This window comes from Diceros bicornis, chromosome 22 (assembly GCF_020826845.1).
Source record: "Diceros bicornis minor isolate mBicDic1 chromosome 22, mDicBic1.mat.cur, whole genome shotgun sequence".
Taxonomy (NCBI): domain Eukaryota; kingdom Metazoa; phylum Chordata; class Mammalia; order Perissodactyla; family Rhinocerotidae; genus Diceros; species Diceros bicornis.
In genome coordinates this window covers 48331691-48346556 of record NC_080761.1, presented here as the reverse complement: position 1 = coordinate 48346556, position 14866 = coordinate 48331691, and the positions used below count along the sequence as shown (strand labels likewise).

General features: G+C 34.1%; 2 protein-coding genes across 3 annotated transcripts in view; one reads left to right on the top strand and one right to left on the bottom strand.

Annotated features, from left to right (window-relative positions):
• Positions 1–14866, bottom strand: part of IFT74 (intraflagellar transport 74) — a 70994-nt gene that overhangs the window by 38914 nt on the left and 17214 nt on the right. For both annotated transcript variants that reach the window (XM_058565920.1, XM_058565919.1), the window contains exon 9: positions 546–684. In XM_058565920.1, the coding sequence (XP_058421903.1) occupies positions 546–684 (139 nt within the window). The remainder of the gene's footprint in view (positions 1–545; positions 685–14866) is intronic.
• On the top strand, positions 8275–12655 carry LRRC19 (leucine rich repeat containing 19). Its single transcript, XM_058565922.1, has 4 exons — positions 8275–8355; positions 9385–9898; positions 11357–11545; positions 12327–12655. Exons 1-4 carry the CDS (start codon positions 8275–8277, stop codon positions 12653–12655), a joined length of 1113 nt encoding a protein of 370 aa, XP_058421905.1.

The window sequence follows — 14866 nt, the reverse complement described above, 5'->3', positions numbered from 1 at the left end:
TGAAAGGGCACTAACTTGTAAATCTGAGTCATCGCCATGACTGAATGTTGGCAGGATTCTCAATAACCCCCCAGCAGGCACCCAAATTGCTTATTTAAACACCATGGTTAGGGGGCAATAGCAGTTCCAATCAAGGACATAGCAGGTAAAAGATCTGCTGCTTATTAGGCAAGAAGGAAAGGAAAGAAAGTAAATAGCCATATGGCTCTCATCTAAGAGCCCTTTTAATGTTTTCATTAAAAGTTCACTAAATACAAGTGTTTTCATGTGTCTTTATGACATGCAAAAATAAAGCATGCATAGAACTGAGCAAATAATATAGTAAAATCTAGGTAATCATGCAGCGTAAGAAAATGTAGTTTTCTAAACCAGTGCTTCTCAAATGTAAGTGTCCATACAAATCATCTGGGGACCTTGTTAAATGAAGACTCTAATCAGTAGGTCTAGTCAAGCTCTCAAGGGATGCTGACGCTGCCCATCTTCAGAGCGTATGTTTAGTAGCAAGACTGCTATGTGTCTGGCACAGAGTAGTAAATAGTGTTAACCTGCAACAATTTCTCATTTGTGGTCTTCATTTCCATGTACTTGACTTGTTTTTCAGGAGACATATTTTTGATAATGCCATCTGCTGCTTGTTTTTCCTGTTCAATTTCTTCTTCTACACTTCTAATTTGTTTTTCCTTCCTGAAATCAAAAGTATGCAATATTCCTCTTACTATATTGAGGGAAAAAACATCAATTAATTTTACGCAGGTCACGGTCTCAATTAAATAGACTACTTAAAGTTATTCAATCATAGTTCATGATTTAAAACTCCTTACAGATGTACAAAAAAATTCTACTTGACCTGTACAAAACTTGGCCCTATTAGCACAGATTTATTTTACGTCTTCCTCTTCTCAATCCCCAAATCCTTCTATTTCTTTACTCTCCATTTCACTTTACTTTCTTGTAAGAAAACACATATTATCACAGAAAATCCTTAAAGCCTTGTACATATGAAGATGTATTTACACTTTTTATTATCACACCTTCAAGACAATTAAGACAGGTGAATTTTAGAATAGTTTTCAAACATGTTTTAGTTACAGAATTCTCTGACCAAACGAAAATCTTATATGGAATTTTACCCTGTAAGTCATATAAAGTAACACAGTTCTGACTCAACTGGGGAGTAGGGAGACCTTTAGCACAATTTGATAGCAAATCATAGCTTTAGATTAATAATACATTTTGCTTAAATTCCCTTTTATCTACTGCTTTAATTAAAGCTGATATTCCACAAATTATCAACTATATTTTAGTACTGCAAAATAATAAGTTAATTTCCCTAAAAACATAACAGAAACAATCTAAGTATAACCATATGAAAGTAGTAGTAGTGAAACTGATTACAAACAATAACCATCTTTATCATATAATCACAAGAAATAGTAGTGATGTGCCATATATTATCTATGCAAGGTCAATTATCAATAGGGTAGAGAAAAACTCTGAAAAAAATAAAGAGATAAGATGCCAGTTATCCTGAAAATACTTCAAGATTTACATATAAAAAGCTTGCTTGAAGATAAATTTTCAATCTCAGTATCATAAATTTCATTGAGGTTCAAAATATGATTATTCTATTTAATATCATGCATGGATATCAACTTCTACAGTTTTCATGATCACTAGCTAAGCCCTACAGATCCACATATCCCCCACACACTTTATACACTCATACCTTACTACCAAATAAGATAATCTAAACTCAGAAATTTTCCTACAAACAACATCTCATAATAACCAAATAAAAGGTGAACATAGTGAAACAGACAACCTGGAATTTCTATTTATTTGTCTCACTGTTGGACAGGGAGTGACATCTCCAATTTGACCTTCAATTACTACAGTATAACAAATGTGTTTGCTGCTGCTACAATTTACACAGGTATATGGGGTCATACAACTTTCAAGCAGAAATGATCATCTATTTCAAACTCTTTGTTTCATAGACTATGGATACTGAGGCCCAGAGGAGTTAATTTTTTGGAACTAACTCATTCTGAGCTCCATGATTATTCACTACCAACAATGAATCTTAACCATGTTTTTTGCCTGGTATGTCTACTGTAGTTAGATGGGAACTAATGTTGTATAGTATCCATTTTGCAGAGTACAGTTCCATTTTACAGAGGGGAAGTTACAGCACAAGGAAGGGAACTGATTTTTTGAAGGCTAAATAATGGCCAAGTGCCAGGTCTTTTGATGCTTTGAGTACTTTGCTCCTGTTATAACTTAGCAGTAAAACCACCAATGATGGTGCCATAAAAATGAGTAACCAACAAAGTTGAAACTCAGTGGAATACAAGACTTGGTGGTATCTTTTCAACTTGAATCTTACTAAAAACAAAATACCTTTAGGACTAACATTTAAATCACCTTAGCAATATATCTTTCAAAGTATGCATTCTCAATATTATATACTTTATATTGCAAAGTAAATTTGTTAATATTTAAATTTTTCAAGAGTAATTAAAAAACACAAAGGTTAAGCAAACCACCTTACTTGCTACACTAAAAAAGTCAAAGATGACTTTAAGAAATTATTCTTCTAGTCAATCTTTTGCTAAGAAAGTCTAGCTTTTTTTTTTAATCACCCGTACACCGGGTACAAAGGTTAAAACAAAGTGAAATGCAATCACATGACATACTTTTTTTTTAATGGTGTAGAAGAAACAGAATAGGTTCCTTAGCACACCAGCCTCAGAGACAAAAGAAAAAGTAAAGGTAAGATCCTATATATTTACAGGTTTGGTGGTTGTTGCTGAATTTTAAAAAAATAATATTTAGTCTGTACAAAAATCTTTGCCTTTAATAAGTGATGAGAGAGCAGAAAATATGATTATATTTTCACACGATCTACCTCAGGAATATAAACCCGGAAGATGGCCCAAAAAATCTTTCCCAAATAAAGTTATAATGTAATACAAGGTAATTATTTCTCTTTTGGAAAAAAAAAGAGGTTTCATCTTGCCAATCAAATCTATAAGATCTTTTTATTTCATAATATGTTAATCATAGAGCATTCTGAAGTGACATTAATTTAAAAACAAATTTGTAAGATGAAAAAAGACTGGCCACCAGTTAATAATTGTTGAAACTGGGCAATGACTATTCTCCTTACTTAGAGGGTTTTTTCCTGAAATTTTCCATTATAAAAGTTTTTAAATTTGCAAAAAAAGATTCTATAAAATGTTTAATTACAAGAGTAAAGTTAATCTTGAATTATTAACATCTTATTCCAAATACAGTGAATTCTGGTATAAATATCTAAAATATTTAATGGCAAAACTATATATACATTTTATTTAACAAAACCAAAATAACCGCATCTTTTAATTTCATGGTATATAACAGTCATATAAAGTAAATAACCAAAAACTCCTAAGAAACTTGAAGTTGAAACCGCATTAAGAACATTGTTTCTTTTTCAATATCTACTATTTCCTTTCATGTAAAGCTTTTTTTCTGTAATGTAGGTTGCAGGGTATGTAAAAGGGCACTTAATTTTGTGAAATAATTAAAAGAAACTGATATTCCATTTATTCTCTCTTTTTTTTTTTGCTGAGGAAGATTCGCCCCGAGCTAACATCTGTGCCAATCTTCCTCTATTTTGCATATGGGTCACTGCCACAGCATGGCCACTGACGAGTGGTGGAGGTCTGCGCCGGGGAACCGAAACTGGGCTGCCGAAGCAGAGGGCACTGAACTTAACCACTAGGCCACAGGGCTGGCCCCATAGTCTCTATTTTTAATCACTAAATTCAAACCCAAATATCATTTCAAAATAAATTTCAAATTGAGAAAAAATTTCAGAGAGAGGGAAAAAAAGCAATAATAACTGTCTTGTTTTTAAAGTAACTTTTAAAATAGGCTGGATTGACTTAAGGACAATTCCTGCATAATCTACTGGCTAGCTATTCTGCCAATCTGCTTTCTTCAAGATAGCCAATAATGTCGGCAAATGTTTTGTCTATAGAATTTATCTATTCAGTGCCGTGATGGTCAACATCTACCTCCCTCTCTCAATCTTGCCCCTCTCACAAGACACACATATATGAAAAGCCCCATGGACTGTGTGGTTCAATCAATGCATGTCAGAGCTTTAGACTTAATAATGCTTTAGACCTGTTGAACACTTGTACAGAATCTACCTTAAGCTCTGAGTATATACTGCTTCTAAATCTAAAATTTATCAAATAGAAATTTAAAAAAAGATTCCTTTTCTAATCCTTATAATTTTATTTCCTTTAACAAACTAGAGAACACAATTATTAGCATTAACTAGATGATAAAGATAAGTATATACAAGACGACGCTGTCTGCATTTCCACGTGGGCTCACAGTCCTGCCTGACCTCCATTACCTTCTTCAGCTGCTTCTATTCTACATCAACTCTTAAGTTCACTTAATTTTCTTTGTAGCCCATTTGCTTCCATTAAGAATCGCTATCCTATTTATTTCTGAAAAAATAGCACTTCTGCTTACTCACAAATACCTTACCCACATCTGCACCCTACCAGAGACATCAGTAAGAATTTCACTATTGACAAGCCACTGGAGTGGCTACATACTTATTCCTAGAGATCATTAAACCTGGGTTTAATGATGCCCTTTTGTGGGTAATGGTTTGAAATGAGTGATAGCTTGCATCCATTTCTGACTCTAAAAGAGATGTTATTGAGATCTACATCCAAGTTGTAAAATCTAGGAGGAACAGTGGCTTTTTCTAACAAATTTGATTTAACTACGAAAAAGGAGAAAGTGGAAGGGTAATAAGCATAAATAGACCAACAAATTGAAGGCAATGAGGAAGTTAATTAGAATAGGCCAGTACTGAAATAACAATAAATTTGTCATTGCTAATGAGGCAACAGACTTTAGTAACTGGAAATGAGTCTTGCTCATTCTGAGTAGTTTTCTACTTCCTGTTCTGATGGAATAAACTTTTCCTTAAAAATCGCGGCCTGCCCGGTGGCGCAAGCGGTTAAGTGCGCGCACTCCGCTGCGGCGGCCCGGGGTTCGCTGGTTCGGATCCCGGGCGCGCACCGACGCACTGCTTGGCAAGCCATGCTGTGGCGGCGTCCCATATAAAGTGGAGGAAGATGGGCACAGATGTTAGCCCAGGGCCGTCTTCCTCAGCAAAAAAAGAGGAGGATTGGCGGATGTTAGCACAGGGCTGATCTCCTCACAAAAAAAAAAAAAAAAAAAAAAATCATAAGGAATTAATTGCAACAAATGCTGTAAGAAGGCTCAAAAGTCTACATTTTAGAAAACCACTAAGGATGATAATAAGAGGATATATTCATATCCTTTCAAACAGCTCATTTGTTTGCAGCATAGTTTCTACTGCTGACTTTAACAAAACAGAGATGGGGGTGGCCCGAGGCGTAGCGGTTAAGTGCATGTGCTCCGCTGCTGGCAGCCCGGGGTTCAGATACTGGGCGCGCCACTGACGCACCACTTAGGCCATGCTGTGGCAGCGTCCCATATAAAGCGGAGGAAGGTAGGCACAAAAGTTAGCCCAGGGTCAGTCTTCCTCAGCTAAAAGTGGAGGATTGGCATGGATGTTAGCTCAGGGCTGATCTTCCTCACACACACACAAAAAGAAAACAGAGATAAAAACAAGAAACATCAAGGTTATGAATAAAATGACTAAATGGAAAGTAACTATTTAGCAAGATGAATTTACTCAGATAAATGGCAATTTCTAGTTAAAGATGGCATGCTGAATGGACTCATTAGCTTTGACCCTGCCCAAAACCCAAATAGAATGAAAACACAAGGCAATAAGGAGTATAAACTCATAAAGACAAAAGAGGATGGAAGAGGGGCTGACAGCAATAAAACCTAGAACTAGAAAGCTAATAGTTAAGTGGAAACTGACTGGGAAAGCAAAATTTCCCCAAGACAGCAGTGGGAAAGCTGAGAAGGCACTTACTTGATACCGTAGAACCCCTAAGTGGCCCAGAAACTGGCAGCATCAGGTATTCCGGAAGTAAAGAAGGGGGGCTAAAACAGTTGAAAGTCTTCCTCCCTGCCTCTGCCCAGCCAGGTAGAGTTCCTCTCCTACATAAGCCAAAGACTGAAGCTTTTGTTCCTCTGAGGAGAATAAAACAAGGCAATCTGGGCACTAGACACAAGTGAATTTGCAAGAGTGTTATGCTGAAAACAGGGAGAGTAAGTTAAAGTTTACATACTAATTGTTGAGGTAAACGCACCTTTTTCATCACTCAGCTCTCAGAATGCTGACCACTTGGCCTTATCTGTTCAGGCAGTAGATAAGAAAAATCATTTTGAGGAATCCATTCAAACCAAGAGAAAAGATCTAAAGATAATGACATTTAGGAATTCCTCAAGAAAATAATCCAGCAAGTTCACTCTACAGTAAGGTCTAAATTTAATAAGATTCACACAAATGCACAGTTTCCAATCTGGTTTTTTGCTTCCCAATCTTATATGTAAGTCCCAGACCAAATATTAACAAATATATGAAGAAAGAAAGCCTCTAATATAAAGTATACTGACCAAAATAAACTGGAAAAGCACAACCTGAGGACACAGAGGCTCTTCAAGGAAAAAGAAAACAACAAAAGATACAACAGGAGATAACGAGAAAAGATAATACATTCATGCCACAGTATACCATTAAAGAAAATTTTCAGAGAAAAGAGCCCTTAGAATTGAAAAGATGACAGAAAAAAGAAAACTTCAATGGAAGAGTTTGAAGATAAAATTGAGACTATTTCCCAGAAAGCAGAGCAAAAACACACAGACATCAAATGTAGGAGAGTAAGGATAAAAAATTAGAAAATCATTCCAGGAGATCTAACACTCAATTAAAGTATTCTAGAAAGAGAAGTGAGTTAAAAAAAAAAAAAGAGTATGAAAATTATCAATACCGTCAATGAAATAATTCAGAAAATTTCCCGGAAGTGAGAGACATAGCTTCCAGATTGAAAGCACCCACCAAGTACCCAGTTTCATGAATGAAAACAGACTCTCAAAAAAGATCATAAAATTCCAGAATATTGATTTTGAAAGCTTTAGGGGTTAAGAAGAGGCAAGTTACACAAAAGGATAAAGTATTAGAATGGCACAACATCATAGTTCTTAACAGTAATTCTAGAAACCCAAAGACGATGGGGCAATGTCATCAATATGTTGAGGGAAAATTATTTTCTACTTAGAATTCTATTTCTAGCCAAATTATCTTTCAAAGCCTAAAAAATGTTCCTTCTATGGACCTTCTCAGGAAGCTATTGCAGGAAGCTCCATCAAAAAAAGGCAGTAATCGAAGACAGGACATTCTAGAAAACAGGAATCCTGTCACAAATGCACATGGGAATCTCTACGTGGGAGTGGAGGGAGCGTGGAAGTCAACAGCTCTGTAGAGGGCCTAGTGATGAGCTCATCTAGATTAGAGCAGGGCAGCAAGCTCTGTGAGAGACTTCTTCAAGTGGACGAAAAGGTTAAGTATCTAATATGCAGAAACTACTGAGAGATTTGCTAGGGGAAATTTTGGATATAAATTCATGAAAAAAAAAACTAAGCACGTGAAAAAACAGTAAATTAATTTGGAGAAAAAAAGTGTGCAGGAACAGAAAAGTAATCCTGTTACATGGCTCATTCATAGACAGCATTTACACATTTGTGAAGCATAAACACTGAATACTCATCTAACCAAAATTACAAGTAACTATGTTTGGAGAATGAAGAGATGAGAAGTATATATTTGATGAGCTGGAGATGAAGGTAGAGAGTGTTTGAAGCAGAGCTGAAAACTCTCATCTCCCACAGTTGTAAGTCAACGGATAATACCAACAGATAACGCCTAAAATTGAAAAATCAAGAAGTAGCAATATAAGCATATACTTAAACATGTATAGATACATAAATATATATCCTTCTGGACTTTCTTTGGTGCACATATATTAAAAATGTACAACCACTTCAATTGTTTTCAAGTTCCTTTCAATAGATCTAGGAACTAATGAGACACCCTAAAAATGTTGTCTTTCATCCTCCATAGGAGCTTTTCAGTTTGTTCAGATTAGAGTCAGAGCACAGGGAAGGTGAAGGGGATATGTACTTGTTTCACATTTTACATATTTTATGAAAAAATAGACATAAAAGGAGAAAAAAAGAAATCAAAATGTCCTCAATAATCTCAAAAGTTCTAGTCTCTTATTGAGATGAAAATTCTCTCTTTTCTATCAGGTCTGCAAAATGAAAACCACATGCACCATGATCTTGTTATGGCCCCTCTCTGTGCTATTATTATCAGATGAAAGCCAAACTTCTAAAACAGTAAGTTTTTACAATCAAGGTAGTGAAAATATTTTCAAGGGTCCACTTTGTATACATTTAGTAAAATATCCCAAGGCAATAAAAGAAAGCAAAAAAAATACAAGCTATCAAAACTAATTCTTTACTTAGCTGTGTATATTCAAAATCTGTGATCGCCAAGCCAGATTCTAATTCAACAAAAGCAGTCCTCCTTTTTTTAAACTGAGTTCTTTAAAAGTTAACTAAAGGAGAAATCTGTAAATTTTCACTATAAAATCAGAGATTAGTTTCAAGACAAAAACCACACTTTAAAATGTAGGAAACTTTTTTGTAAATCACATATTTATGAGGAAAATTTTTGTTGTTGTATTAGTCCTGTATTGGCAGGACATTTCAACTGCAAAAACAGTCAAAACAAGAACTATTTCTTTGCATCTATATCCACAAAAGGAAAGCACTTCTTCATGTTGCCTAGCTTTTTAAATTCAATACATGGCTCAATTTCTGTTATAAGATAAATATTTTCTTTTAAAACACCAAACTTTGAGCTGTTAACCCTATGGAATTATATATTGAGTATTATTTCTTAATTATTTAATAGTCCTAAGTGTAGTGCTGGTAGCTTTGCTGATTTTTAAAAATTACATATTTTAAAATAATTTCTTCGTTATATGTCAATCTTGCACATTGAAATACTAAATAACAGAATTATTACTTACCATGTGTTTCCACATATATAAATGTGAACATATCAATATTCTTTCTTTCTGTGAGGATCATGCAATAACAGTTAGGAGATACCCGAATGACAAACTAGAATCTCCTTGCTCAATTATATGTATCAGAATTTCCTTAATCTTCAGTATTTCATCCCAATAATGAACAAAAAGTATCTGCTTTACCTTTTTCACACTATAACACCAGAAGATTAGATAGTAGATTTTTTTCTAAAACTATTTCCTTCTAATGTCTGATTGCCTAGATATGAACATTTGGGAAACTGTTAATATTTTTCCTGATTAATGTATTTCTAATTTTTTTCTTTTTTAGGAAGTCAAATGCAATTTCACTGAAAAGAATTATTCTTTGATTCCAGCGGATATCAATAAAGATGTTACTATACTTGATCTCAGTTATAACCAAATTACTCTGAATGTTACAGACACAAGGATTCTACAGACTTATTTTTTACTTACTGAGCTCTATTTGATTGAGAACAATGTTGTTATCTTACATAATAATAGTTTTAGTAACCTCTCCAATCTAGAAATTTTAAATATCTGTAGAAACTCCATCCACATAATTCAACAGGATGCATTTATAGGCTTAAAGAAACTAAAACAGTTATATCTCTGCCAAAACAAAATATTACAACTGAATCCTGATGTATTTGTGCCTCTAAAAAACCTGACACTTCTGAATCTGCAAGGCAATTCACTAAGCTATTTTGACGTACCACAACTGTTTCATCTGGAATTAATAATTTTATATGGAAATCCATGGAATTGCTCTTGCAGTCTATTGAATTTGCAGAACTGGTTGAACACCTCAAATGTGACACTGGGTAAGCTATCTTAATTTAAATTAATCAAAACCAAAATGTGATTGACTTTTGGTTGTTCCACTCCAGAAAAGTCTCTCATTTCATGTTTTAAAGAAAAGGAAACTATTCCTATTTAAGGGAAATAGGAAGAAACACTGAGAAGTAATTGTTGAATAGAGGCTCTCCAGAAAAAAAAAAAAAAAAAAAAAAGAAATTTAAATATTCTGTATACGTGAGATGATACTGTTCCTTTATGTATTAAGTTTGCAGTTTCAGAGCCGGCCTCGTGGCTTAGCGGTTAAGTGCGCACGCTCTGCTGCTGGCGGCCTGGGTTCGGATCCCGGGCACGCACCAACGCACCGCTTCTCAGGCCATGCTGAGGCTGCGTCCCACATACAGCAACTAGAAGGATGTGCAGCTATGACATACAACTATCTACTGGGGCTTTGGGGGAAAATAAATAAATAAAATTAATTAAAAAAAAAAGAAAAAAAAGTTTGCAGTTTCAATACATAAAGACAAATTTTTTAAGCACTTCCTTTTCTTAGGATATCCTGCCAGAGAGTAAGTGAAAACAGGTGCCCTACTTTCTTAACTGCAAACCATGCTCTACCTGAGATCCAAATTTTTACCACAGTCTTAATCATAACATCTTTACTAACACAAACTAAATAATAAACAGATACTGCACTTAAACTATACTTATAAGATAACTTAATAAACAGGAATGTGCATCTTTCCCTCATCGTGTTGCTAGGCAAATATAAGAGTTTCTTTCTTATAATACCTTTAATAATGACAGATAGATATGTCAAAAATGTGTAGAAAAGGGAACCCTTGTGCACTGCTAGGGGAATGTAAATTGGTGCAGCCACTATGAAAAACAGTATGGAGGTTCCTCAAAAAATCAAAAATAGAACTACCATATAATCCAGCAATTCTACTTTGGGGTATTTATCCAAAGAAAACGAAAACACTAATTCAAAGAGATAACATGCACACTATGTTCACTACAGCATTGTTTACAATAGCCAAGATATGGAAACAACCTAAGTGTCCACTGATGAATGAATGGATAAAGAAATTGTGATATATATAACCAATACAATATTATTCAGCCTTAAAAAAGAATGAATCTTGCCATTTGCGACAACATGGATGAACCTCAAGGGCATTATACTAAGTGAAATCAGACAGAGAAAGACAAATACTGAATGATCTCTTTTATACACAGAATCTAAAAAACAAACAAAAAAAAACAAGCTCATAGATACAGAGAACAGATTAGTGGTTGCAAGGGGCAGGGTACTGGGGGTGGGAGAAATAGATGAACTGTTTGTTGTTGTTTTTTTTCAGTTTAAATAAACAAATAATTCTACATAAAAATAATTATAAAATGTTGTTAACCATAATAACTTAATAACTGTAATAATCTTATTTTCCATAATAAATCTTAATTTATTCTCTCTGATTTACTAGATAACGAGAACATCACCATGTGCAACTACCCAGATATCCTGAAGTGCTACAGTATCAAAACAGTACCTCACGAGGCTGAATGCTACACAAAATTTCCTTCACTTGTAACTGAAGATCTTTATATTTACTTTCAGTCCATTAGCAATTCAACATTTAATTGCTCTTTGAACAACTTAACAAAAAATTCAGGTAACATACTGGTTTTGAATATAAATATTGCTGAAGGTAGCATACTAAATAAATTGAGGTAGTTATTATTTTTCTGCATTTTAAAATTCTAGAAACAATGTAAAAGAACAAGTCTTCATCTCAAGAAAAGGTTTACAAAATACTGGATTTCTAAACCAGGCTCTGATAGTTACCAGCCAAATGCCATTATACAAACTATTTAACTTCTCTGAACCTTAGATTTTTCTTTTTGTTTTCTTGTGTGTGAGGAAGACCGGCTCTGAGCTAACATCCATTGCCAATCCTCCTCTTTTTGCTGAGAAAGGTTAGCCCTGAGCTAACATCTGCGCCAACTTTCCTCTATTTTGTATGTGGGATGCCGCCACAGCACGGCTTGATAAACAGTACGCAGGTCCGCACCCAGGATGTGAACCTGCGAACCCCAGGCCGCCGAAGCAGAGCACACATACTTAACTGCTATGCCATGAGGCTGGCCCCCATGTGAGCCTTAGTTTTAACTAGTTAAGTCACGATTTTTAACAGGTATAAATCAATAATGTTCCTAGGTGAATGAATAAACAATACCTGCAAAGACAGGTAGTTATTTTTTAAAAAGTATTTTTTAACCACACTATCAAATATCTTTATTTATTGTAGTTTTAGTAACTTTTGCTTAAAGAAAATTATAATATATGTTTATTTCTAATGCCAATATTGGGGAGCTAATAAGACATGTAATTATGATTATTTTATTTTTCTCAATTTAACAAAATATCTCCTCTCTCTCATTACTCCATTTAAGAACGTGAACCTGTTGGAAAAAGCTGGGTTTTTCTTGTCGGTGTTGTAGTCACTGCACTGATGACTTCACTACTCATTTTTGCTGCTATCAAATGCCCAATATGGTATAATATTCTGCTTAGTTACAATCATCATCGCCTGGAAGAGCGTGAAGGAGAAACTCATGAAGATGGTTTTACTGGAAATCCAAGTTCTCTTTCACAGATACCAGATACAAACTCCGAAGACTATTCAGTAATATTTGAACAACTACATTCATTTGCAGTAGATGATGATGGGTTTATTGAAGACAAATATATAGACACTCATGAATTATGTGAAGAAAACTAATTTCTTTCAATGTTTGATTCCTTAAAAAATGTCATCAGTTCACTCACAGTTTAGGTATGGAGACTTTGATGTGTGACATACCAAACTACAGCTAGTAGACCTTCATATTAATTGCAACTTATTAATTGTAGGTCCAAATACAGTAACTGACACTCCTTGATAGCTAACAGCTACAATACTAGCATTACTATTCTCAGGACACCATACATACTAGTAAGGAAAAGGCCTAATTATTCATTAATTAAAACAAACTGATTCTCAAATTAGCCCAGATATTTGATGTAATACATATTAAATTATATTAAAGTTTTACTGATTGGAATCAGTAAAGAAATAAAGGCTTTGGATTTATATCATGAGTCAAAGCGAGAAACAGAGATAGCTTAAACTAACACACTAAGATTGATTTTATACTCATGGAATTGGAAAATATTTTTTTAAATGCTTCCTGAATTAGCACAATAAATTTCCTGAAAATTTAGTAGCAATTTAAAGCACAGGCAAAATGTTCAGGGACAATTCCTAATTAAGTTACTACTGATTTGGTTATAAAGATAGACCATCACCATAATGCATGATAGTCACAACTGAATAGTATGGTGGCTTTCAAAGTGGGTATCATAATTATCTATGAATCTTGTTTTAAAAAATATTTATTTCTGCCTCTCTCAGGGAGATTTTTATTCAAATGAGTCTGTGCTGGGACTGAGGAATGTTCAGTTGGTTCATGGACAGCTATTTGGGAGCCTGTAGATAGAGCAATGTTTCCCAAATTGTTTTCCAGACCATTAATTTCCAGAGAGGCATTCAGAAGTATTTACAGGGTGGAAAAAAGGTATATGGTCAAATTACCATAAAACTACTATAGGAAATACTGGGTTTACACGAAGCGAAACAAAATTCTTTACTAAAGGACTTACCCGAGACTTTACTAAGCTAAACTGCTTTCTGCTCTGCAAGCGCAAAGTATTAAGAACTCTCCAAACTTACTTGACAACAAAAGTCTTTCTTTGAGGTATGCCTACTAAGAGCTCATAGCATAATAATGGTCCAAAGAACAGTTTGGAAAACAGTGGCCTTGAGACTATTACAGGAAGAGTCTAAAGTGATTTGCCAATTCCTTAAAATCAATTGGCTGTGACCATAATTTTAACAACTTAATGCAAACAGTGGCATTAAAAACTGTAACAAAATCTATCCTTTTTACCTTGCATATGTGGGGAAGTTATGTGTATTTATCTATATTTTTTAGAGAAAAGAATATCTCTAAAACACTGAAATATATTTACGGATGAACTAATAAGATGTTTTGGATTTTCTTCATCATAACCCAGAGAAGGGAACAGTAGCTAGAGGTGTGGATGGAGCAGGCTTGGATATGAGCTGATAGAGCTGAGAGAAGAGTAAACGGTAGTATAACACACTATTTTATTTTTGTGTATGTTCAGATTTCTCTGTAATAATGTTTTTAAAATGCGTATGTACTTGGTAGTTTCTTAGAAAAAAGAGACTAAAAATAATGTAGACGTAAGTTATATTTTGCAGAATAGTCATTTTAAAGGTTACATCAATAGTAAATTCAGTTCAAATGTCTTCTGAGGAAAGTAAAAACTGTTTAGAATGATACATCCTATGAAACAGCACTGACTCACTTATTTATAATGCATATTGGCTTGTGTTTATAGGAACATGTTTTCAATAAAGGATATAAATGTTTTATGTGTATTATTTCCTAATAGATAATATCAATTATACTTCATTGTTTTAAATCTCAATGATAAGAATGAGATAATTATAGAAACACGAGGCACCTTTTTCTAAATAATCTATCACTTTCCCAAAATATCATTTCCTAATTTAAGAGGCAAATATTAATATTTGAGAAATGTAGTAAAATGAAATATGATTATGAATGAACAAAGACTATATCTAATCTGTCATATTCAAGATCCCTTTATAATTGAATACCAGGTATTCAATAAACATTTGACTAAACAAAGAAAAATAAATGGGTTAAAATTATAAGCACATATGTTTTTAAAGGATATCTGATTTTGCCTAATACCAAACTAGAAAAGTGTAGACATCAGAACTGGAGGAGAACCATTAGTTCAAGCAGGCATGTGAAACTGAATTAAAACCAAGTGTCTAAGTACTGATGCAGAAATCTATCGAGGCTGTATACTATAATCAACTTATGAATAGGTGTTC

Excerpts from the sequence above, each read along its gene's own strand:
- LRRC19 (XM_058565922.1), top strand. The coding sequence starts at position 8,275 with ATGAAAACCACATGCACCATGATCTTGTTATGGCCCCTCTCTGTGCTA. Across the intron at positions 8,356-9,384 it reads AAAGCCAAACTTCTAAAACA|GAAGTCAAATGCAATTTCAC; the intron begins GTAAGTTTTTAC and ends TTTCTTTTTTAG. Across the intron at positions 11,546-12,326 it reads CAACTTAACAAAAAATTCAG|AACGTGAACCTGTTGGAAAA; the intron begins GTAACATACTGG and ends ACTCCATTTAAG.